This window comes from Zingiber officinale, chromosome 6B (genome assembly GCF_018446385.1).
Source record: "Zingiber officinale cultivar Zhangliang chromosome 6B, Zo_v1.1, whole genome shotgun sequence".
In the NCBI taxonomy this organism is placed as follows: Eukaryota; Viridiplantae; Streptophyta; class Magnoliopsida; order Zingiberales; family Zingiberaceae; genus Zingiber; species Zingiber officinale.
The window spans coordinates 113,791,067-113,817,335 of NC_055996.1; the positions used below are offsets into that span (position 1 = coordinate 113,791,067).

Sequence of the window (26,269 nt, forward strand, 5' to 3'; positions counted from 1 at the left end):
TCCAGTGTTTGTTGGAGGTCGGCATATTATCAAAAAATTTAAAGCCTATTCTACTTTGGAAGATAAAAGTGCCCGGCTCGGATTGTTTGGGGTAGAAGAAGAAGTGTAATATTTTGGGGTCAAGAGGGATACTGTGCAGCTTAAAGAGGACGACCACCCCGCTCAGCAGCCTAAAGGAGTTCGGCACAAGTTGGCCGAGCGGGATGCGAAAATAGTTACAAACCTCTAAGATAAAAGGATGGGTAGGAAATCTAAGGCCACCCTGGAATTGGTCTAAAAAGAAACAGATTGAGCCGATCGGCGGGTCATGTGGTCGGTCAGTCGGGTCGGCTATAACTATTTCATGGTTATCGGGAATCCCATACGTCCAAACTAGGCGCCGAGCACCCTCCTCATCAAACCGACTCTCCATGGTCACATACCAGGGACCGTGAACGCTGGTGGCGGGTTCAGAGGAACTTGCCATCTCGGAGAGGCAAGAGGATAGCAAGAAATCGAAAGAAGGGGAGCGAAAGAGGCGAAATGAGCAGGGAAAACCTAGTAAGTGAAGGAAGAAGACTCACTGAGGAGGAAACGGGCGGAAAAGATCACCGGGGAAAAGGTAGCAGCCGAAAAGTGGGATTGGATCGCCGAAGGCTACAGCGGCAGAGGAGGCAGAAGGAGGAAGCACGAGCGAGCGTGCGGCAGAGGAGGAGAACTGAGACTTTATACAGCCGGGGCCCGTCGGCCTCCGCCGTCCGATCCAGGTCACGAAGGACAAGGACGCCATCGGGCCGTCCATTTTAAACGAGGGCGTCCCATCGTGAGTGACGTCGCCGCCGCACAATGGTCGACAAGTGGCGCTCTGTCGCCAAACATAATTAATGCGCCCATACCGCGCATGCTTCGACTTAATGGAGAGGATTTGTGTGATTTTCAAGAAGATCTAGACAAGCAAATATCCACATTAAGCGACAAGGCAACCGAAATGAAGAGCCGAACGGCTGAATTTGGCAGAAGGGCCGAACGGCCCCAAGAATATTATGAGCCATGGAAAGGCGGCGACCGCCCGCTTGGGCACGTATAGTCCAGTCAGTCGGACTCACTGCCTCCTTCGACTAGACTTGAAGGGAAGGCAAGTGATCCGGCGGTAAGAATGGGGGACCCACTTCCTGAAGGGTCTCAGCTTGAGGACCGATGAAGGGCTGACTAAGTGGTTAATGGCCGCGCCGAGAGGCTTAGGAGGTCCGAGCGGAGCTAGAGATAACCCGTCCATGGGCTTGGGTTTCCGACGCCAAGGCAGGAGGATCGAAGGGCCGAGCGGGAGTCCGCTCGGCTGGGACCAAAGGGCCGAGCGGGTTGTCCGTTTGGCCCAGATAAGGGCGAGGGTACAAAGGTGGCCGAGCGGCCTATGCGCTCGGCTCGGGATATGGGATATCAGCAGAAGCATGTCTGATGATTAGGTCGTACACAAGATCGCACGATGGAGGATCTTGCCGTCACATCATGGAAAGGTTGATACAGTAGCAGTATGGCCTCATGGACGTCTTTCTGATGGATCCATATCTGGGCATGGCCCTTCTGACAGACCCATACTTGGGCATGGTCAAATGCAGGTGGTTACTTTGATTGGCGCGCCCAGACTTTTTCGAGGGGTCTATATAAGGTCTCCATTTCTTCACCGGAGGTATGCAAATCTTCATCTTGAGGCCACCTATTCGATATTCCTCGCCTGACTTGAGCGTCGGAGGGTCGTCGCCGGGACCCCCCCCCCCCCCCCCCGGCTCGGTTTTACTGCAGGTTCGCCGGAGCGCTCGAGGACCCAGCAGGGAGCGCCACGTGCCAGTGTCCGTTGACTCCTGGTTCGGACAGGATCAAAACTCATTGGATTAATGGATTAGATTCGTTGGGTTATTGGATTAATGGTTAATCCAAATATACTAAAATCTAACCCATTAAGAATATTAATGGAGATTAATTCATCATTAATGGAAGAAGACCAAAAGACAAACCCTTGGTATTCATTGGATGAATATAAAAAAACTTTTTGAGTGAAATTTTCGTGTGAGATACTTGATCTTCTTCTTCTTCCCTTGGCCGAGCACCCTTGTTGTTGCTAGCATAACGAAGGTGGTTCTTCTTAGAAGGCTGAGTTTGTAAGATGAATGAAAGACGTGTTCGTGTGGATATCGAAGAGACGTGACCACTCTGATCATGCTAAGATATATTGAATCAAAGTTACTGTCAGGATTATACCGTTCACACAACAAAGATAACAACTCGATCAAATTTTGTATATTATATTCGTATGAATATCTAGAGGGATCAACTTTTTTTGCTATGTACAATTATTCTTTTATGTCAAATATCCCTGCAACTTTTACTTTTTAAAAATCTTTTTTTTTTTTTTTTAAGTAATTGAGGAAGAAGGAATTATATATAATTATTACACTTCTAGCTTCACACTACATGTGCTTCAACATAAAAGGGATGACATAGTATCATCATATATTATCCTTAAATTACTTAGCTTGTAGATTATGCTCGGATATAACACATTAAAAATAGATTGCAATTTAGGAAATTATTCAGCAACTAAGGCATCAACTTAGTTTCCTTCTTTGAATGTGTTTCATACTTAAGCTAATAGATAAATGATAATCTATTTTCAAAAAATTGGTTAATGTTTATTCTTATTATGTCACCTTTAATTAAACTACTATATCTATGGTCATACTTACTTTTCTTTTGCATGATGACCTTGGGTCGGGTGCAACAAAAACACTGGGGGCGAGTAATTTCATCTTACCACATACTTACTTTTCTTTTGGACATATGTCTTCAGACAAAAATAAATTCCTTCTATTCTTTAGTTAATTTGAGACTATAAATTTATCATTTACTTTTCTTCATATAATCTAGAACAAACTATGACAACCACATATAAATATGATTATTTTTTATTATCATACTTGCTTTCTGTTTTTTCCCCTTATCTTTCTTGAATAGGTAATCATTTGAAAGAGATACCAATAGTGCTCTAACCATATATTGATTATTAATTTTGAATTTCATATTAAAAAAAAATTATAAAACAATCATCATATTCACTCTTATTAGTAAATGTTTCAAATTCAGTAAAAAGTTGTAAGTGAAATGTTTCAAATAATTTACCAAAATTAATGTCTCATTGTTTTGTGAACCTTATGCAATGAAAAAAAATAATTTGCTAAGGTTCATCCAATAACAATTAGTATGATATAACTAAAGTAAACGTGAAACTTGTTTAAGAGAATACCAATCAGCATTTTTTTTTTCTCTTAAGGGTTTTAAGATTTTATCTTCAATATATTTGTCTAAAATTTTTATGAACTGGAATAATATTAAAAATAAATTAAATTTGATGGCAAATTCATAATAAAATAAACAAAAAATAAATTAAAGAGCACATAAATGGAGCAACAGGTCTCGGAAGTAAACTTAAATTAAACAACACAAACTAATGATTCAAACAACAAAAACAGAAGATAGATCAAGGAAGGATGTTAGGATCGAATAAAAAAAATCAGAAAATAAACTACAAGAGAAAGGTAAATTACGAATAATATTCAGACACTAATTAATCACCGAACTTAAAATTTTAATCATTAATTAGCAATCAAAAACAACCAAAATAAAATTCAATTGCTAAATTAGCGATCCCACGTTCCTATCCTACTGTCGAATCATCCGGTGTACCTTCCGATCCTCCCACTGGCGAACCATATGGAGGGTTGTCCATGTGGGCAGGTAAACACATTTTGTTTGCTGATGACGGATGACTTAGCAAATTAAAGAAGAAGAGCCGTCTTTGAACTTAGGAAGATTAAAGAAGAAGGCGTCTCCTTTTTTTTAATTAAGAACTTCGATTTTAAATTTCTGTTGGATGATTGCTACTTTTATAGATTGATCTTAAATTTGTGGGCCGATTCATGGAATTACATTATCATCACGAGTGGACATGGGCATAATCTTATATCTATTTCCTCTTATTTCAGGTCTGATTTATTGTTTCTCTCATTTGTTTGATCGGCAACTTTTGATAGAATTTTTCAATTTTACTTATATTCTGTCTTTATTTTTTATTTGTTGTTTTTCTTTTTGCATATCTAATTAAGTTTTTTATGACCATTAATCACTGTCCTTTTCCCTAAATTTGAAAGATTTATGGAATAAGAGTGAATATGAAGATTATTTTATAATTTTTTTAATTCGAAATTGATAACCAATATGATGATTACATTATCTCTTTGTTTTAATATGAATATTATTTATTAGCTTGTATTTTCTTTCTCTTGGATCACTTATGTGTTGAGATTATGATGAATTTTTTTCTTATAATTTGATAACCGGCATGATGGCTATATTGACATTAGGTCAATCTGATCTCTTCTACCCTGCTTTGTTTATATTGACATTTGGTATTCTCCTAACATTTGCTTGATTTGTTTATAAGATTTATACTGTTGTGGTAATCTAAGATAGATTTATGATTGACCCAATTAACAAAAAAAAGTTTAATAGATAATTTGGTTAGAAATGTAAGATCTTTTTTATTGTGATTAGAGCTTATTTTTTAAGTTTCAAAATGGATTATGGATCTCTCTTAATAATGAGGATGTGCTGAGAAAATCTCATTCATTTGTGCTGGTACTTGCCTGAATTGGAGTATGGGTGATCAGTGTTGGTACAATATCTCCTGGGTCAAAATTGATCAGGTTGACTAAATTTGAGTTGACTCAAGTTTGAGTCTTAATATTTGGGTTTCGATGTTTGACAATATAGGGAGATTGCAGATGCGATTGTCCGATTGGGGAGTTTGTTGATGTAATTCCCCTCTGGTCAAGGGATGACCAGTTTGATGTGAAGAAGAATCAAGTATGTCAAGGTTGACTAGATACTTGACTTACAAGTCCTGGTGAGTGAAACCAGCCAGTTGAAAAATCCTGATGAATGAAGTTGGGTGAAAGACCTAGTGAGTGAAGCTAGGCAGGTGAAAGCCTCGGTGAGTGAAGTAGGCAGTGAGAAAATCCTAGTGAGTGAACCTAGGTGAAAGTCCTAGTAAATGAAGCTAGACAGATAGAAAGTTCTGGTGAGTGAAACTAGACAAATGAAAAGTCCTAGTGAGTGAAGCTAGACAGATGGAAAGACATGGTGAATGAAACTAGGCATGTGGAGATCCATGTGGGTCAAGGTTGACCAAACATCTGGTGTTGGTAAGCCAAAGTAGGTCAAAGGATTGACCGAATACTTGGCACGAGGATTGGGCACTCGACACGAGATGACAAGTTCAAGTGGGTCAAGGTTGACTGGACACTTAACACGAGGAGAAAAGTCCAAGTGGGTCAAAGAATTGACCAGACACTTGGTAAAGAAGTCCCAGCAGGTTAAGGTTGACCGGATGCTAGGCATGAGGAGTTCCAACATGTCACAGTTGACTGGAGATTGGAATTTGAGATCCTATACTTGATTTAAGTAAGTCAAAGGGAGGCCAATCGATCAACCAATCGATTGGACCGTAGTCCAATCGATTAGTCGATCAATTGGTTGTGTGTGCGAGTGAAGGATGACCCAATCGATCAACCAATCGATTGGGAAGTAAAATCGCGACCATAGAGGAGCTCCCAATCGATTAGCCGATCGATCAGGCACCGCCAATCGATTGACCAATCAATTGGGGAGATGGAAATCGCGTGAGTCGCGATAAAGGATGAATCGATCAGCTTATCGATTAAGGCCTTTTCCAGCAGAGCACAGAGGCGCTCTAAATCGATCAACCGATCGATTCAAGTCTTCCCAATCGATTGTGATGTGACCGTTACGAAGGAAATACTCAAAAGCCTTCTTCCTCACAGCAATTCGATAACCCTTCTTTCTCCACTTCTTCTTGCTATTGTTCTCACAGGTTCACGCTAGTTCTTGAAGCTTTCTTGGAGCAAAGTGTTGCTGCACTTCCAATGTCAAGAGGCGTTCCATACAAGAATAAGAAGTAAACTAGGGTTTTGCATATCTTGTAAGATTTGATATTGTATTAACTTGTATTTCATTCCTCTTGTATATTTGTGTGTGTGAGCTTGTACAAGGCTTCTATGCCTTCGGCAGTTACCGAGAATGAGTTATTTCATAGTGGATGAGTGAGGGTCGGATTCTTGAATTAGTTACCTTTTTTTGAGATGAATACCAAATAAATCCCTTATATTAGTGTTGTGAGAGTTACTTCAGTATTTTTCGCTTTAACAACTTTATCAAAACAAGCAATCGAAGCGCGACATAAAATAAGATATTATTTTATTAATTTAAAATTTTAATATTTATGCAACTTTAATTAAGGTGAGCAAAAATTTAGTTAAACAAAATAGACTGACCAAATTTAAAAATTCAGTTTAATTATTTTAAAATTTTATTTAAAAAATTAGTTTATTTGGGTAATTAGGTTTAATTTTAAAATTTACTATTCATTAAATAAAAAATCAAAATAAAAAATGAACGGGTAAAAAAATCAATTATGATAAATTTGATTTAAGCACTATAATGTTTTATAATGAATTTTCAATTTTAATTAGAAAATTTTGATTAAGTTAATTTTTGATCCAATTAATTGTTATTTTATCGATTTATTCCGTGTTTATTAGAAAATTCAATTGGTTCGATTAGTTTGGAAAAAAATAATTCAATTTGTTCATTTTAATTAATTTAGATTTTAATTTAATACTCACCTTATTATTGTCACATAATATAAAATATTATATTTTATATTAGTGAAAAAATATCGAGTAAAAATTATAAGGATATTAAGTATATTTAAAAAAAAATATTAAAATAACATTATATTGTATTTTTTATTTTAAAAATATATTTATTTTAATATCGGTATAGTAATTTTTTCTTCTATAATATAAAAGTAAAATTATTTTATTTTATCAAAATACTGTTTATCAATTTGATAAAATTAATTTAATTGTATTAAAATCATTTTAAAATAGTTATAATCATAATTAATATAAGTGTGATATAATGTTACGATGGTATAGTAATTATAATATAGTTACTATAACAATGGTGAAGTTATTTTGATCCCATAAAAATAATTTTGATCAATTTAAAAATTTTAATTTAATTAAATTTATTTATATTTGTGATAATAATAATAATAATATATAAATTTTTACTTAAATATTTATATTTGATTTAAATAAGTTATTAATATGGAGATTGGGTAACAAAAATGATTCTATTCTTTCTAAACGTCTTGGTTCATATTTAAGTTATGAGAAATATTATAGTATAAAAGTAATTATGCTTATATCAAACTTCCTGTCTCTCATTATAAAAAAATATAGAATGGTCACATTAGCGATCTTTTGGAGTCGATCTCACAGATATGGAGGGAGGTAAATACAGGTATATAACTGAAAGTACATGACACGGACGCTAACCTCAGACAATGACACCCCGATGATCGAACCCTGGACCTCTCGACCATGAAACCATGTGTCCCAGCTGTGCTACGCCCTGGGGATAAAATCCTGTCTCTCATTACAAGCTTATACATATGCTTCTAAAGTCACCCTATTAGCTACTGTACTAAAGTTCTCCAGGGATGTTCTAAAGTTCCTCCAAATTATAGTACAAAATCATCCCTAAAGATTTCGATTAACACATGCATATGCAAAACATGAATACTCTTGAAGCCAGAAGTATAACATCTGATATAGAAACCTAATCTTGAGTGAAAGATTTCGATTAACGCATGCATATGTGATATGTTGCCATATGAATACTCTTGAAGCCAGAAGTATAACATCTGATATAGAAACCTAATCTTGAGTGAAAAAAATATCATGACTTCAATTTTTTCAATAAAATTTTTTCAATAAAATTATCATGTAATAAATCAACAAAATCTAAAATCATTTTGCATGTGTCGTCTTCTGATTAGGTTAAAGTAGATAAATCATAAAATTAATTTATATTCAACTCTCAAAGTAATTAGAGGGTGTGAGAATTTTGTTTTTTATAACATATACTCACTAAAAATTAATCTTTTATTTTATTATAGTAAAATTGTCGCCTTTTAACGTAATGAATACCTCCCCGTGGGAACTCAGTTATGAGAAACATGCCAGTAGACTGTGTATTCTGATTAAAATCCTCATTTGTTTGGTCCAAGATCATCAGCACGTGCTTCGCAGCCTCCATCAATGAGACCAAGAACATTCCCCGTAACATCATCCACTCCAGCGATCCATGTCGAAGCCCAAATTTATCATCGTACGCTCGATTCCGATGTCCAAGTCCTCATTATTATAATTTGAATTGAATTAAAAGTTTCTATTTTTTTTTGTTTTTGTTCTGTTCCGTGCAGTCGGAGCCGCAATAATACTGCAACATCAAGCAGTCATGAATCGGATTGGGAAAAGCCAAAAAAAGAAGAGAAAGAAAAAGAAAGATCCAGACCTTGATTGCAATCCAGCCATCGAAACTCCCACCTCCTCTTTAACAATTTATTCTGTTTAATTCTGAGTCTTTTATTACCCTTTTTTGTTCCCTCCGGTACCTGTTTCTAATTCATTATTTACTCTTTTTTTTCAACGATCCATTTTAGTCATTTATTTTTTTTCGCTAAAGTCGACACAAACATGGATTTTGTTTGACTCCGACATTGGAGATTATTAGGGTTCCGATTTGGGCGTGGGTTTGAATATCTTTAATTTTTGTCGACTTTACTCTTCGTTTCGGCGTGGCTGATCTCCTTTCCCTTCCCGAATGTTTTTGGAAGTCGCCAATCCTTTTGGATGAGCCTATGATCTAGATTCTGCTGGAGGAGGACTTGCCGAGATTGCAAGTAGAAAAGGTAGGATTTTGATAAGGATTTACTCGATTTTGGGTCTTGTATTTAGGATCTCGCTTTTTGTACTTTTGCGAGGAGAATACAAAGGAGTACCAGTGGATTCATAAAGGATTTAGGGTTTTCACTTGCAATTTTCACTGCTAAGTATTCGTGTTTTCTCCTTGTCGCCGTCAGTTAGCTTGGGCGTAAGGAGGTTTGTAGTGAGAGAAAGACGAGCTTGCTTGAATCGTGAATCCTTTCATCATACATAGGAAGGATGTATCAATCTCGAGGATCCTCGAAGCAATCTTGTAGGCTCATTGCGGTTTTATGCGGGAAGTTCGCTGACAGGCAGGAGGTGAAGTGTCAGCGTCTCTACCCGTTTCCTGAACTTCTTTCGTCAGGGCGAATTGAGGTTTGTACTTCTGTTCAATTTCATGAAAGCTTGTTTTCGTGCTTCTTTTTTTCTTACTTTTTTTTTTGTTAGTGATTAACTTGTATAATGCAGGTCCATACACTTTTTAATCCGACACCAGATAGTTTTCGTGATGCTCAGAAATCATTGGAGCCAAATATCCTGTTCTTCCAGGGGCAGCAACTTGAAAATGAGGAAGAAATTGGGCATCTTGTTTGGGCAGACCTTGATGTTTCAGAGCCTGAGATGTTCGCTTCTCTCATCGCTCCTCCACCCACAATAGTGAGTAGTTCTTATAGCATCAGAACTTATGCTAATTTTATCTACACGTTTAACTTAATTGTTTAAGGAGCCATTTGTTAGGTTCCTGCCTGGACTGAATACTGCTTCAGTCTTCACCTTTAAGGTTGCTACCTTAGACCTTCTCTATCCCTTGTTTAGTTCTTCCAATGCTCCTACTTCTTCCCCTTCTTGCACCTTCTTCCTTCTATCCTTCTTCCTGTGCTTCATTTCTATTTTCTCTTTCATTTGCTGCCTCCTTTCTTTTGTTTGTATATAGCTGTCTAGCCAAATGGAGAGAGGAGCAAACCTACAAGCTGCTTTGTGTCGTTGTCACTGCTGCTCTTTGCCGGTGGATCTTCATCTGTTGCATATTCAATCCCACATCAAACATGATGCAACATTGGGGAGCATCTAGGGCTGCATCTAATTGCATATGGTGTATCAGGATGGGCCATATCCTAACAATGTTTCAGAATGGGACATGATTGGATATGGTGACACATACCTAGATCTAAATCATTGACTATTATCCAACCTGAACTTGAAAGTTTTTTGTATACATCTCTTACAAATTTCTAACTACTAGTGCAATCGATGCATAAACGAAACAAGTGCAATTCATAGGGATTATACTAGTTATTTTCTCATTATTTCTTGGATCATATTGGGAGGGCATTGGTTTTGTTGTCTCCTTATGTTGTATGCTCCTGCTCCTTGATGAGGTTGATTACCTGTAAATAAAAATCTGTAAGGTTATGTGAATGTTTTTAAATATGAAATCATGTTCAATTTCTATCACTGGACATACATCTTCATTGCTAAACTTTGGTGTTATTGTACAGAAATTTTGTGGCATTGCTAATTGTATGCGTCTTGGTCCTCTAGTGGAACAAGAAATTTTCATTGTGCTGGCTGGCATGGCTTGATACTTTAAATCATGATTAGTACCCCTTATATTCTGATGCATCCTATTCAACGTCTGGCATTCCTTTGAGCATCCATTATTTTGCCTCTACCCTGCACATGCACACTGATTTTGTTTAGGATGCACAAGTCTTATGGGTGCATAATATATGATTATCATTGTTCTAAACATCGGCCTAGGCGGCTGTCTAGGTGCTAGGCGCCAACCAACCTCATTGAAAATATATTAGTCGGCCAGCCTAGGTGGCCTTGACGCCTAGGCAGGATTAGGCGACCCTAGGCATCGACTAATCGGCCAAATTGTCTAGGTGCTGTAGAAATAGTCCAAGGTTTTCATATTTTTTTTAGTTTGGGCTTTTAAATTTAAAGCCCAATTAAAAAAACAAATTGAAATGTAATCTTTTTTTTTGTGTCGGGCTTAAGTTTTGTAAGCCCTAAACTTTGGTCCAACAAGAAAATCGATTTGTTAGTTTGTCCTAGCGGCTAGCACTAAACTTCATCTTTATCTTACTGTTTCTGTTTAAGCATCTTGTTCTGTTATTTATTTTGGCTGATAATATTGGAGATTGAGACAAAAAATAAATTTTAAAGTGATTTATGAATTCAATTAAAGTTGGAGCAGAGTCTTTTACTTGTTAAATATCGAAGGTTCAATAAATTTGTGAGAAAAATGGTGGATAAGATGAATCAGATGATTAAATCACGTAGCTTCAAAGTTGTTAATTTTATTCTTAAATCTCTTTTTGGGTTATTACAATTAACTGATGAAGTGATTAACAATAGGTAACAATGTCAAGCAATTCATTTTCAACGGCATCCGTCACTCAACCTGAATATGAGATTCTTAAGAGAAAAGTCAACAGACATCGGATGAGAGTTCAGGGTTTTGAATGATCCTAAGAACCTCGACAAAGTTAAATGCAAGTTGTGTGGGAAAATAATGTCAGGTGGAGTTTATAGGATCAAGGAGCACATTGGAAATATGCCTGGGAATGTATCTGGTTGTCAAAAAAACATCTCAAGAAGATTGCAATAAGTGCAAACGGACTAATTTAGAAAGAAGGAACAGAAAGAAGAACAAAAGAATAGAAGAAGAGAGTTGTAGAGCAGAGGTGAATATTCCTCTAGATGAAGAAGAAGGTAATAGAATTGAAGGGATAGATGGACTTAAAAAACTTTTTTCATTTGACCCCATGGATAGATATGCATCGATGATTTCTCCACAAAATATAGGTTCAAGTGGGAGTAAAGTGCTTTGCCAAAAAAATATAAATGAGGTTCTTTTCAAAGAGATAACTCAACAAATTCAATAATATGTTGGGAGATGAGTTTATGAAAATGGAATCCCATGTAATGTTGTTGATAATGATAGCTTCAAGCAACTAATGGAAACAATGGGTCAATTTGGACCAATATTAAAGTGATTTATGAATTCAATTAAAGTTGGAGCAGGGTCTTTTACTTGTTAAATATCAAAGGTTCAATAAATTTGTGAGAAAAATGGTGGATAAGATGAATCAGATGATTAAATCACATAGCTTCAAAGTTGCTAATTTTATTTTTAAATATCTTTTTGGGTTATTACAATTAAATGATGAAGTGATTAACAATAGGTAACAATGTCAAGCAATTCATTTTCGACGACATCCGTCACTCAACCTGAATATGAGATTCTTAAGAGAAAAGTCAACAGACATCGGATGAGAGTTCGGGGTTTTGAATGATCCTAAGAACCTCGACAAAGTTAAATGCAAGTTGTATGGGAAAATAATGTCAGGTGGAGTTTATAGGATCAAGGAGCACATTGGAAATATGCCTGGGAATGTATCTGGTTGTCAAAAAAACATCTCAAGAAGATTGCAATAAGTGCAAACGGACTAATTTAGAAAGAAGGAACAGAAAGAAGAACAAAAGAATAGAAGAAGAGAGTTGTAGAGCAGAGGTGAATATTCCTCTAGATGAAGAAGAAGATAATAGAATTGAAGGGATAGATGGACTTAAAAAACTTTTTTCATTTGACCCCATGGATAGATATGCATCGATGATTTCTCCACAAAATATAGGTTCAAGTGGGAGTAAAGTGCTTTGCCAAAAAAATATAAATGAGGTTCTTTTCAAAGAGATAACTCAACAAATTCAATAATATGTTGGGAGATGAGTTTATGAAAATGGAATCCCATGTAATGTTGTTGATAATGATAGCTTCAAGCAACTAATGGAAACAATGGGTCAATTTGGACCAATATTAAAGTGATTTATGAATTCAATTAAAGTTGGAGCAGGGTCTTTTACTTGTTAAATATCAAAGGTTCAATAAATTTGTGAGAAAAATGGTGGATAAGATGAATCAGATGATTAAATCACATAGCTTCAAAGTTGCTAATTTTATTATTAAATATCTTTTTGGGTTATTACAATTAACTGATGAAGTGATTAACAATAGGTAACAATGTCAAGCAATTCATTTTCGACGACATCCGTCACTCAACCTGAATATAAGATTCTTAAGAGAAAAGTCAACAGACATCGGATGAGAGTTCGGGGTTTTGAATGATCCTAAGAACCTCGACAAAGTTAAATGCAAGTTGTGTGGGAAAATAATGTCAGGTGGAGTTTATAGGATCAAGGAGCACATTGGAAATATGCCTGGGAATGTATCTGGTTGTCAAAAAAACATCTCAAGAAGATTGCAATAAGTGCAAACGGACTAATTTAGAAAGAAGGAACAGAAAGAATAACAAAAGAATAGAAGAAGAGAGTTGTAGAGCAGAGGTGAATATTCCTCTAGATGAAGAAGGTAATAGAATTGAAGGGATAGATGGACTTAAAAAACTTTTTTCATTTGGCCCCATGGATAGATATGCATCGATGATTTCTCCACAAAATATAGGTTCAAGTGGGAGTAAAGTGTTTTGCCAAAAAATATAAATGAGGCTCTTTTCAAAGAGATAACTCAACAAGTTCAATAATATGTTGGGAGATGAGTTTATGAAAATGGAATCCCATGTAATGTTGTTGATAATGATAGCTTCAAGCAACTAATGGAAACAATGGGTCAATTTGGACCAATATTCAAGTCTCCAACTCAATATCAAATTAGGGAGCTACTTGTGAAGTCGAAGTTGAAAGAACAAAGCAACTACTGAAGAAACATGAAAAAAGAATGGGCAAAGAATGGATGCTCGATCATGATAGATGCATGGAGTGATAGAAAAAGAAGCATCCTAGATTTGTGTGCTTAATTGCAAGGAGGGTACTATATTTTTTAGAGTTTAAGGAGTCTTCAAATGAGGCACATGAACTTATTTTTGAGTATGTTGACAAGTGTGTTGAACAAGTAGGTGATCAGAATATTGTTTAGATTGTAACAACATAGGGGTGTCAAAAATGAACCCGACCCGACGACCCAACCCGAGTCGACCCGAAAAAAATCAGGTTCGGGTTGGAGGGTTGAAGAGTAAAAAAATTTCGGGTTGGGTCGGGTTGGGTTCGGGTTGACCCGGGTTGACCCGGGTTGGCTTAAATATAGGATTTTGTGGGTCTTTTTGGGGTTAAATCAAATTTTATTTTAAAAATTTAGATGTTTTTATGTATATTAATATCATATTTGTATGATAATGATGGAGTATTGAGATAAAAGTGAAAAATTATAGGGAAAATAGCCCAAAAAAGTCGTTTTGAATCAGATTTTCGGGTTATATGGGTCGGGTTCGGGTTGATCGGGTTCGGGTTCGGGTTGAGGTGTTTTGGGTTGAACTCGGGTTTAGGTCGGGTTCGGGTTGGGTTAAAAAAAAAAAAAAAAAAACTCAACCCGACCCAACCCGACCCGACCCACCCGAATTGACACCCCTATAACAACAATGCCACCAATAATATGACTGTAGCTAAATTGATGAGAGAAAAGTGGCATGGGATTTTTTGGAGTTCTTGTGCAACTCACACTACTAATCTCATGCTTGAAAGTATTGGCAAGTTCCACAATATAAAAAGGTTATTGAGCAAGCTAAATTTTTTACCATTTTCATTTATGCTTACCATAAGACTTTGTCATTGATGAGAAGTTTCATGAAGAAGAGAGACATAGTACGATCAGAAGTTATCAGGTTTGCATCAAATTTCATCACATTACAGAGTTTGATTGAAAAAAAAATCTAGTTTAATGGCCATGTTTACAGGTGATACGTGGCAGAAATGTAAATGGTCAAAAACAAAGGAAAATTGACTTACTCCATGAGCTTTTGGAATGGTGTGACACTTTGTTTGAAAATATTTGCTTCTTTGGTAATAATTCTTCGATTGGTAGATGGAGATAGAAAGTCATTGGGTTTCTATATGGGGAGCTTCTTCAAGTTAAAGAAGAAATCAAGGTGGCTTTGAACAACGTGGAATCAAATTATCAGCCTATCATAGTGATTATTGAGTCAAAAATGAAGGATAGACTTGATACATCATTGCATACCACTGTCTTTTTTTTTGTTGAATATCTATTTTTACTATAAAGATAGTTCTATTGCTCTTTATGAGGAGGTCGTGATGAGGATTTTTGAATGCATAGAAATTTTGCATGCCGATGAGTTTGTTCTACAAGATACAATTATTAAAAGAAATATGCAAAATATAGAGACAAGATTGGGTTATTTGGGTAAACATTGGCAGCAAAAGCATGTATAAAAATGATGATACATTTGATCCATGTGCATGGTAGAGTACCTATGGTGCTCACACACCCAACTTACTAAGAGTGACTTTAAGGATACTTTCATTAACTACAAGTTCATCTGAGTGTGAAAGAAATTGAAGTGCATTTGAAGGAATAAGCTTAAATTTTAAGTTTTTAATTAAAGTACTAATTTTTAAAGTTTATATTCATGTTACTAACTATAATGTTTATTTTCGTTTTTTTTATTAAGATTCATATAAAGAAAAGAAATAGGCTGGATGTCAACAGGTTGAATAATCTAGTATTTGTCCAATTTAATGCTAGATTGTTGAAAAAAAAAATAGAGAGAAAGAAAGGAATGTTGATGTTCTTCTTGCAAAAGATGCTTCAAATGCATAAGGTTGGATTATGGATAGTGGGGTAGATGATGAAGTTAAATCAGGTTCTGGGATCACTTGGCAAATGGTTGATGAAGAAAATCTACAACCTCGAAGAAGCTCTAGAGTGAGAGAACTTCACGAGAATGATTTTGCATTCGAAGAAGAAGAGGACGATCACAATGATGATATTAAGTTTGTGTCCGATGAAGAATAAGTTGTTGAAAATTATGAAGGAGAAGTAGAATAAATTTATAATATTTTATTAGTTGTGTAATTTTGAACTCATTTTAAATTTGATGTTACTGTATTGGAGTTATAGAATGTAATTTATTATGTAATTTATGTTGATTCCTTGAAATCCGCCTAGCAGCGCCTAGTCCCCGCCTTGATGGCCTAGGCACTAGGTGCTGGTCTGATGTCCGTCTAGTGCCTAACGAATTTTAGAACCTTGATGATTATCATATGCCGATAAAGAAACTAAGTTGGGTTTTGGAGATCCATTATCTGAGCATATATTATATTATATTATTTCTTCATGATGTTCATTTTGTTGAAGATAAGATCTGCTTATTCTAGTCCATCTTTTTCCTTGCAATAGATACCATAGTTATTTTACACCACATGTACTTGTCATTAATTTTTTATATTAAATTTATCCTCCATGTTTCATTTTTTCTATTTGCAATTATGGATACAGGTTTATCTGGAGGTTCCTAATGGGGAAAAGATAGCACAAACACTACATTCTAAGGTGGAGGGAATTCCATAGCTTTACAATTGCATGCCTATGTTAAGAATTTTGCAATGCTATAACTTATGTTTTTATGTTATTTTACTTTCACTCATCAAGATTGGATCTCATGGCATCTTCATGCAGATAAATTATTGATCATGCAATCTTGTTTCTCAGGGGATTCCATACGTGATGTACTGGAAGAATGAGTTCTCGTCTTATGCAGCTTCTCATTTTCACCAGTCACTACTGTCAGTAGTGCAGAGGTACTATTCTGTGCTTCCAGCTTTCTATTTCACTTTGAGTGATTAAAGTCCTTTTGACTGTAAGGAGATAAACTTATTGAAGTCTTGTGCTTGGGTTTTTCTTATGCAGTTCATGTTGCCATGCGTGGGATGCTTTTCAACTTGCCCATGCATCTTTTCGCCTCTATTGTGAAAGCAACAATTTTGTTTTGCATGCTAACGATCAACATTGTAACAATAAATTTGAACCACATTTACTGGGTGACGCTCCTAAAATAAATGCTATAATTCCTGAAAGTGTTCCAGAGGATGGAAATGATATATCTCTCGATACCCTTCCTGTGACAAAAATTTATGATGATGATGTGGATGTGAGGTTTCTTATTAGTGGAGCACCTTGCACATCGGTGAGCTGGTAACTTAACTCTTGAAGTAGTGCTTGCTGCTTGTTCAACTATTTACATGACCACACTATTTTTCAGGAATGTCTATTGAATTCTTTCGAAGATGGACTTAACGCCCTCTTGAACATTGAAGTAAGCATCATGAATTAATGCTTGCCTGTTATTTCTGCCTTTCTCGTTTATATGTTCATATTTTTTGAAGGTGGAGAGCATAACTATATATTACTTATATGAATTTGTGTAAGAGTATGGTTATATATTGTAGTTGACTGTTAGCTAAACAATCACCCACTATATTATACCATTGCTGCCAACATGAATAGCCTGATATACATTTTTTTTCAGTTGAGTGAGTTCTCAAGTAAATTTCTGTTCTTCAAGCAATAGTGCTTTGATATCCATTTCATATGTTTTATATGTTAATGGAAAAGTAAACAAAGGTTCCTACAAGGACTAAAAAATCCAGTAGATGACCATTAGGGAGGGTCTTGGCTAGCCGAATGAGGAAAATGCCATTGAGAAAGAAGGTTGGCAGTAGTTTCTGCATCTGACTTACACATGTGGCATTCAAATTCACACCATGTATAATGAGGAAGTTTGGTGCAGAGTCTCTTGCATAATAGCTTATTGCCTTATTCTATATTTATTTTCTTCGTTTGATATGAGAATCAACCAAAGAACTAATTGTCAAACTGCCTTGTGTTTTTAACGCTGTGCAAGAATTCGTGCATAGAAGATACATGAAATCTACCACAATAGTATCAGCTATCACCAAGTTATGAGGTCCTGGAATTATAGTATTCATTCCAGGAGTTTAGCACTCAAGTCAGTTTGATTCTTTATGAGCTGGAGGTGTAGGTAATCAGAATGCTCAAAAGTAGCTGATTTTTGCTTGACAGTAAGCATTGAGCACACATTTGCTTGTGGGTGAGTGGAGATGACAACAATAAAAATATAGGGTGATTTACTGGACCATTTACAGAACAAGTAAACTTCAGGATCTATTTTCCACTCTTAAAGTGTCTGCCATTTGGTCAATGATTCAACATTTGGAGGGAAAGTTTTCTAGTTCTTCAAGATTTTAGTATTTTCAAAAATATTTTGTTTCATTTTATTCAAGTTAACATAGTCGACCACAAATATTTGGAGCTCCAGTCATAACTGTCCTTAAAATAAATGTTCTTAATATTCAAGATGCCTTTCTTTGAGTTGAGTTAGTACAGAGAACAAATGGATGTGAATTCTAGATCTTAAGTGGAATTGTCTTGCAGACATAAAGAAGTTTCTGAAATACTACAATTGAGTTCAGAATGGTTCTAAGTGTTATTCCTACTAGCCTTACATCATATTTTAGAATCACAAGTTCACTACTACAACTTTATCTGACTTCCTTTTATTTTTTGACTTAGATACGTGGGAGTAAACTTCACAACCGAATCAGGTATTCGTTGTACTTGCTCCAATTCTCTGGATTTAATTTATATGCGTTTTCTTGGTACCGAATCCTGACCTTAATGAGCATTAAGGTTTCTCCATTTGCAATTGTTTGTTAAAAACTTTACTTATCCAAGCGATTCACTTCTAGTTTGAAGAGTCATGCATGCAAATTAGAATGGTTTGCAGGATCCATGATTGTCAAATTTGGTCGATCTGGATATCGATTGTCCTAGTTGGATCTGCTAAAGCATATCAAATTTCCAGTGATATGCTGCTGGTCATGTCTTCAAGAGCTACTAGAAAAGTGAAGATAAGATCCAAACTCACAATAATCTCACTAAAAGAATGAAAAGTTTGAGAAAAATCTAGATGAATCAACAATTTTTCTCAATCAATTCTTGTTCTCATTTCAACCAAATGATTCTCTCTGCAAGGAGGAGAAAAATTGGTATGGAGGAATGGGGCTTTGACTCAGGTCAGAATTAATGAGTTCATTACAAGCCTATAAGGACTCCTTCTCAGCCATTCTTGTTGGAGCTTCTGGATTGCATGAGAGAAGCTGCTGGAATGCGTGAGAGAAGCCCTTTACCGGTGTCTTCGTCTTGGAGAGGAGAGCCAACTTCGTTAGAAGTGCCACTGCCTGTAGACCCTTGTCCCTATACAAAGGATAACCTCCTTTCTCATGGCAATATCCACCACTATATCATAACTTATAATACCACAAAAGAATATACAAGACTGCAACAAGTAATAATAATGTAAATTTTATTAAATATCTCAAACATATGTAGACACAATGTCTGACACATAATGATAAACCTAACTAGACTCATGTTGGCCAACATAACTGGGCTCATACTAATAGATGAAAAAAATATGCAAAAGTAAAATGCATAAAAGAAATAATCTGTGTGCTTATCATTAGAAATTCAGATCTTATATCCGACCCATGTGAGATAAATTATTCTGCATAGAAATGGTTATGTTCCTGGTGCAGTACCGAGCTTGCTTTGTGGTGTTTCCCCATTGTTTAAGTCTTTTGGTAATTATGCTTCATATATAAGATGTTTATCATTGCTGCTGACTGGTGGATTATCCTAATGTTTCTGACAGTGCTGCACCTCCTCCACTGCAAGCTGGCTCACTCTCCCGTGGTGTTGTTACCATGCGATGCGATCTTGTTACTAGTAGTTCAGCACACATTTCACTCCTTGTGTCAGGCAGTGCACAAACATGTTTTGATGATCAGGTAAAACCTTACATCGCTGTTCATCTTGTGATTTGGTTAAATTACTGTCCTTAAGTGTTTTCTACTTATCTGCAGCTACTAGAAAACCACATTAAAAGTGAGCTTATTGAGAAGAATCAGCTAGTTCATTCTCTTCCAGATTTTCACAAAAGCAAGTTGTCTCCAACAGAGCCTATGACTTCTATGTCTGTTGCTTGTGGAGCTTCTGTTTTTGAAGTTTGGATGAAAATTCCATCGTGGGCTGCTCAGGTTAATTACTTTCTGATGTAGGACAAGATATTACTTTTACTTTTAAAAATCTCTTTTGAAGTAGTTGAGGAAAAAGGAATTATATATATAATTATCATACTTCTATCTTCACACTACATGTGCTTCAGCATAAAAGGGATCGGATGACATAGTATCATCAGATATTACCTTTAAATTCCTTGTAGATTATGCCGGGATATGTCACATTAGAAATAGATTGCGATTTAGGAACTTATTCAGCAACTAATGCATCAATTTAGTTTACTTCTTTGAATGTGTTTCATACTTAAGGTAGTAGATAAATGATAATATATTTTCAAAAAATTGGTTAATGTATGTTCTTATTTTGCTACCTTTAATCAAACTACTATATCTATTGTCATGCTTAAGTATTGTTTTTCCCTTTTTTCCCCTTACCTTTCTTGACTATTCAACTAATTAGTTCAAAGATATACAGACGTTTCTGGCAATTGAAAACAGATGCAGTATCCCTAAAGTTTGTTCTGAAAGTGCAAAATGTAAATTATCCATTACATTACTACCCTCTAAATATGCAATTGTGAATTTGTTGTTAGCTGTAAGCATTGTTTTTAAAGGCGCTAGATGCAACCGGACTAAGAGGTTGTGGACCTTGGTGTGAGTCTTAAGCACATGCCTGCTTATGGAGGCTAAAATAGTGCTTTCAACTAAGAAATTTTAAATTCTTCAAATTCAAGAAACAAAACCAAGTACAATTTGTTTCAAATGGAAAAGTGGGGAGGAACGATATGGGTTATGAGAAATCAATAAATCATTGTTGATAAAACAATTGATGTTTACAGAAGTTGCCTGGGGTGTGACATATGTCACTGCCCATGCTTATGTGGTAAGCATGGTGTTTTTTTCCTTTTCAAAGGATTAATTGTTATGATTATGATTACCAAAAAACTTTTGAAAACTATTTTTTTATGTGTTAACTTGCGAAGTATTGACCTAAACAACAGTCTTGCAAACCTTTATTATTGCTAAATCAATGATGTGCATTGAATTATATAAATAGATGTGGTACCACTCCAATTTTGAAAGATGAGTTCTATTAAAACATAACTGCTAACTTTGCACTGAATTAAATTGCATGCAACATTATCATTAGTTAATTTCTTCCCGTTGGCTCCCGGCGCAACGGTAAAGTTGTTGCTTTGTGACCAAAAGGTCATGAGTTCGAATCCCGGAAATAGCCTTTTGCAAAAAGCAGGGTAAGGCTGCGTACAATGGATCCTTCCCCTGGACCCCGCATAGCGGGAGTTTCGTGCATCGGACTGTCTTTTTTTTTTTTGGCTCTAAGGTTAAAACTTTTACACTTTACCGAATGCTCATAATTATGTTAAATTATGTCATTTACTCGCAAGAATTGATTGGCTTTCATAAAAAGGAAATTATTCTATTGGCAAATGGCATAAGTTTAATTGATCACTTATATGATAAAAAGAATAGATCACCACATCGTGTTATGTAGCTTTTGGTATTGATAGGAAACAATTTGGCATTAACAGATCATGGAAACATTTTTGGAATTAGGTGGGAGATATATACCATGTTTATTGCTTGATTACATTTAACTTCTTTGCACCTATTTAGGCTATAGTTCTGTTAATATGATTAAATTATTATTATTATTATTATTATTTTTAGAGATCGTTGATTAAATAAGCGCAATTCGGTGCATGAACCTCTCGCCAATGCGAGGTTTCAGAGAAGGGTCTATTATATGCAGTCTTACCTTACATTGTAAGAGGGTGTTTCCATAACTCGAATTATTGTAAGAGGGTGTTTTCATAACTCAAACCTATGACCTCTAGGTCATATGACAACTTTACCATTGTGCTAAGGCTCCCCTTCTTCGTTAAATGGATTGCTTATGTTAAGTAATTTCTTAACAACTAGTTAAACTATAATTTAATGATACAATCAAATTTAAATATTTTTTTTTGATGAGGATCACATATATTTCCGCACACACCTACATATTGCATATGCACTTAGTAGTAAGTAACCATATACCAACTCCCAACTCCATTAACACTTCATTAGTAGAAAGCAAATCAATTTAAATTTTTGCTGCCTATATATTCAAAGTCTTATATTATAACTTGAGGTGCTTATTGAATGACTGAGTCTTGCATGGACCAGGCATAATTGACTTACACTTTCCCCTTGTCGAGGTCCAAACCCAGCCCAAAATCAAATCTAATTTTTTGTCCAAGCCTGATCCTAATATCACATAATTTCTCCACACCTGTTCATTGAATTTATCAACCACTAAATATCCTAAATTTCAACACATTAATGGTGTAATAAGTTGGCTATAAAAGAAAAGATAATATGAAGAAAAGTATGTCTTTATTCCAACAATGCATAGTTTATTTATGGTACTTTATTTATAGATAATATTTTCAATTGGTTATATAAGATACTTTTCTGTTCCATAGTAAATCTGCAAAAATACTAATTCAAGTAAACTTAGTTGTAAATTAAAATTATATATTATTAATTAAAATGTGAGGTCTAGCTCATCCAAAGTAATTGTGCGGACCTTAAATGCTGTCCAGACCTATTAATTGAGCTTTTTATTATTGTCCAAGTCCAAACCAAATGACAATGGGCCTGTGTCTGCCATTGGGCTTTTGTTGAACGATCAGTTCTTAATCCAATTATAGACGTCCAGGTAAAAGTATCATATTTAGATATCTTAACTGAAAATCATCAACACTATTATGCATACAGCTCTTGAATTCTAAATTATCTTGAACATGTTACCTGATGGAAACAAATTATTTGATGTTATATCTTCTACTTTTTATCCTTTCTAGTCATGTGATTGATATCAAGGAAATGAACAGAGATAAATTGGCAATCAAAAACATGCACACCAAAGGGTAAACAACATAGCATGGTAAAACAAGAACACTGGGTGTTTATTACCAGGCACATTTTTGTTGCGCCTTTGACCTTTTAAAAAAGCCATGCACTGCAGTGCCTTTCTTTCACCTAGATATGCTTTATTTTATCTACTATAGGCATGCAGGGCGTGGCGAGTGGCAACCAGGTCTGATCTTGATAACTTTGGCTGTTAATCTCTATTTTGCTGGAAACTTATGCTTATTGTATAGTTATTAATGACATTACCTTCTTCTAATTGCCCTCTTTGCTGGAAGCCATAATTTGATATAAGAATGATTCAGATCTGAAAAAGATGCAATACAGGTTTTGAAGCAGCTGGCTTCGGATGTATCCCACCGTAGCTTGGTTACACTTGGCATTGCAAGTATACAAGGTGTTGCAGTTGCATCATTTGAAAAAGAAGATGCTGATCGCCTTCTCTTCTTTTGGCGGCAACAGAGAAAAGAGTGCCACATCTTTGAATGCTTTCTTCCTCTGCCGGCTCTTTCATCTTCCGCAAGGAAACAAAGGTCCAGACCTTCAGAAACTGAACAGGATGGTTCAGATGCCTGTAACCGTATTGTAGAAACCGATGGGTCAGTCTTTCTGAAACATGATGGCGATGCCTTGAAACAAGTTGGCTCATGTGAAGGGATTCCTAGCACTTATAAAAGATTTAAGATTGCTACAATGAAGCCCATTCCACACTCGCACCAACATCAAATGTTGCCTTTTTCAGGAGTTGACAAGGATATGAATGATGGAAGCCAGGCAAAAGTTAACCTGCAAAATGTACTTTCCATAAAGCATAATACTATTCGCACTCCTTTGGTGCACAGAAAATCTGTATCAAATTCTTTTCGTAAGCAACAAAATATACCTCTAAATCCTTTACCATTGAAGAAACATGGATGTAATAGATCACCAATTCAAGATTGTTCTGAAGTGAGCTTCTGCACCTTCTGTGGTCTTTGAATAAAGTAGTTTTTTGTTTTTGTTTTTTTTACTAACCTTGTTTTCATGGGTATGTAACTAGGAGGAATTCCTTGAAGATGTCATGCAATTTCTACTCCACAGAGGACATAGTCGACTTGTTCCTCAAGGAGGACTTTCTGAGTTTCCTGATGTTGTACTCAATGCCAAACGTCTAGATCTGTTCAACTTGTATAAAGAGGTTATGTATATTTTTATATCTTTTGGAAGCACTGTATAATATTTTGATGCTAATTATAAATATATTTTTGATCTGGAATTCAAATTTTGCTGCATATACGTGTTTCCATGTAGGTAGTTTCAAGGGGAGGCTTTTATGTTGGGAATGGCATAAACTGGAAAGGACAGGTTTTCTCAAAGATGCGAAACTATACAATTTCGAATAAAATGACCGTGAGTTCTTTATTTTCATATGATTTCGCAGGCATCATTTCTAGTCTATAACCTAATGCATTAGAACTCGTGTTTTTAACACAATTTTTGTCTGGAAAAAATATCTTAACATGAGATTCCAGTATCTTTGTCTATTAGGGAAAATTTTTATTTCCTAAATATAGCTCGTTCAGTATTCCAGCATCAAGAATGGTTGTGTTTATGGGTGTATTTCCTATGTAACTCGTTGGCCTGTATGCCATGAATAAAAAGATCAGTGAAAACTGAGTTTAAATGCTTCATATGATCCAGGGCGCCGGAAATACATTAAAAAGACATTATGAAACATATCTCTTGGAATATGAGCTAGCACATGATGATGTGGACGGCGAGTGTTGCTTGTTGTGTCACAGGTAAGCTTTGCTAACTTCCTTTCTCAACTCCATGGCGTGCTCCAAAACTCAGACATTTTGCATTCTATTTCTTCTGCAGTAGCACTCCTGGTGACTGGGTGAATTGTGGATTATGTGGGGAGTGGGCACATTTTGGCTGTGACAGACGACTGGGTCTTGCTACTTTTAAGGTTCTTCTTGCTCTTTGATCCTCGCATAACTAGTCCAACTATTAGTGGCTGACATTGGTAGTAAAAGGCGGAATCCGTCATCCTAGCGGCTTCACAGAGATCGGCCCCATGACTATATGTGAGGAGGTAAATCGGGAAGTTGTAGTTGGCCAATGCGGAGGAGGATTTTTTTTCCTTGACTTTACCGAGATTTGAACTCTTGTCCTATGTTAGCAACTCTGCTCCGCACTAGCCAACTCAACTTTGTCCCGGGGGCACTGATATCGATATTATGCATCAACATTAGAAGCCCTTGATTTTCTTGTGATCGATTGCAATTATTTTGAAACCTTTCCTCAAAATTTGTCACCAACAGAACAGTAATACAAGTCTAATTTGCACATTTCTCGACAGGATTATGCGAAGACAGATGGCTTGGAGTACATTTGCCCCAACTGCAGTCTCACAAACACTAAGAAGAAATCACAGAAGCTCGTGAATGGAGGCTCCAGCACTGCTGTTCTTTCCGAGCATACATGATCATTTCTTTCCTCTTGGCATTTTGCACGAGGAGCTTTGCAAGGGCTTACACTTCCTCAGAGTGCTAATTCCTTGTGTTGTTTACTAGGCTTAGGTCAGACATCTAGGACGAATGCAGAGGGACAAACACTATAGTAATTGTTATTATTATTTTGGTTTATTTTAAAAAATCTACATATTTTTTCTTCTTCTTTATTTCTCTTTATTATATAATAATTTAGCTGTTATTTCAGATAAGATCGATGCACCAAATATGGTTAATGTTTTAAATTCTCTTTCAAGGCAGCAGAAATCTGGGAAGCAAGTTAGCTCTTGGAAATTATTTTGCACCAAACAAACTGTTCGATCTTATCTTAAAAGAAAATTTGCGGTTGCTCTGTGAAGTTGGATCGGCAACCTCTGCCTCTCAGTACTTGAAGTCGTGAAGTTAGCTAGATATTGAGTGTTACGTGAAGTTAGCTAGATATGAAAATTTATTCTGCACCAAAAAAATCTGTGAAGTTAGCTAGATATTGAGTGTTCCATATTAGTCAAAGACGAAAACGTCATCTTAAAAGGGATAAATTATGAGATTATTTTGTCTTAGCACATAATCCTTTACATGGAGGTTAGATATTCAGTGTGATATTTTTACACAAAGTGTCTCTAACATCTATTATAGTAAATATTTATTCATGTATGATCTTGTCAGAAAATTACGAAGAAGACAAGCTGGGAATATGACTTTTGGGTTAATTACGTGTAGATTTTACTTCGCTCTACAATAAAAGAAATGTCAGTGTCGGGTCAAGGCAGGAGTTCTCAGCGTTGGTTTTCCGACGCTCAAGTCAGTGACTAAAAGAAGAAAGCGGAGTAACAGTAAGCACAAGAGAGCTTTCAGTTGAAAGAGCTCTTAGTGTGGAGGGCCGGGAGGTTTAGTGAGAGAAGCTCTAACTTCTCTCTAGGATTCTTGGTGCTCTGGTGGTTTTTTTTGCGTGCACAACCCTCCATCATGATTAGCGGAGGTTTCCTTACTCCCCACTGATAGGACGGTCTGTGGGGGACTTTCTTGTGGCTG

General features: G+C 35.9%; 1 protein-coding gene and 1 non-coding gene across 7 annotated transcripts; one reads left to right on the top strand and one right to left on the bottom strand.

Moving 5' to 3' along the window:
• Positions 1–3,159: 3,159 nt before the first annotated feature.
• LOC121993468 lies at positions 3,160–3,291 on the bottom strand. Its single transcript, XR_006115310.1, has one exon. It is a non-coding gene; the product is annotated as a small nucleolar RNA snoR74 (small nucleolar RNA).
• A 4,854-nt stretch (positions 3,292–8,145) lies between these two features.
• On the top strand, positions 8,146–25,449 carry LOC121989010 (AT-rich interactive domain-containing protein 4-like). Of its 6 annotated transcripts, none has more exons than XM_042542786.1 (17): positions 8,146–8,289; positions 8,384–8,872; positions 8,948–9,263; positions 9,357–9,545; positions 16,207–16,260; positions 16,420–16,508; positions 16,618–16,894; positions 16,970–17,023; positions 18,301–18,332; positions 19,442–19,577; positions 19,653–19,826; positions 23,070–23,690; positions 23,782–23,919; positions 24,033–24,131; positions 24,423–24,523; positions 24,603–24,693; positions 25,087–25,449. In XM_042542786.1, exons 3-17 carry the CDS (start codon positions 9,126–9,128, stop codon positions 25,210–25,212), a joined length of 2,319 nt encoding a protein of 772 aa, XP_042398720.1. In that variant the 5' UTR covers positions 8,146–8,289; positions 8,384–8,872; positions 8,948–9,125; the 3' UTR covers positions 25,213–25,449. The 6 variants fall into 6 exon arrangements, with proteins under 6 accessions (XP_042398720.1, XP_042398717.1, XP_042398719.1 ...); XM_042542783.1 differs by having other exon boundaries at positions 9,044–9,263; XM_042542785.1 differs by having other exon boundaries at positions 9,048–9,263.
• Positions 25,450–26,269: the final 820 nt, after the last annotated feature.

Coding starts and splice junctions, on each gene's coding strand:
- LOC121989010 (XM_042542786.1), top strand. CDS start 9,126: ATGTATCAATCTCGAGGATCCTCGAAGCAATCTTGTAGGCTCATTGCG. Junction 16,895..16,969: donor GTGGAGCACCTTGCACATCG/GTGAGCTGGTAA, acceptor ACTATTTTTCAG/GAATGTCTATTGAATTCTTT. Junction 24,524..24,602: donor TGTTGCTTGTTGTGTCACAG/GTAAGCTTTGCT, acceptor TTTCTTCTGCAG/TAGCACTCCTGGTGACTGGG.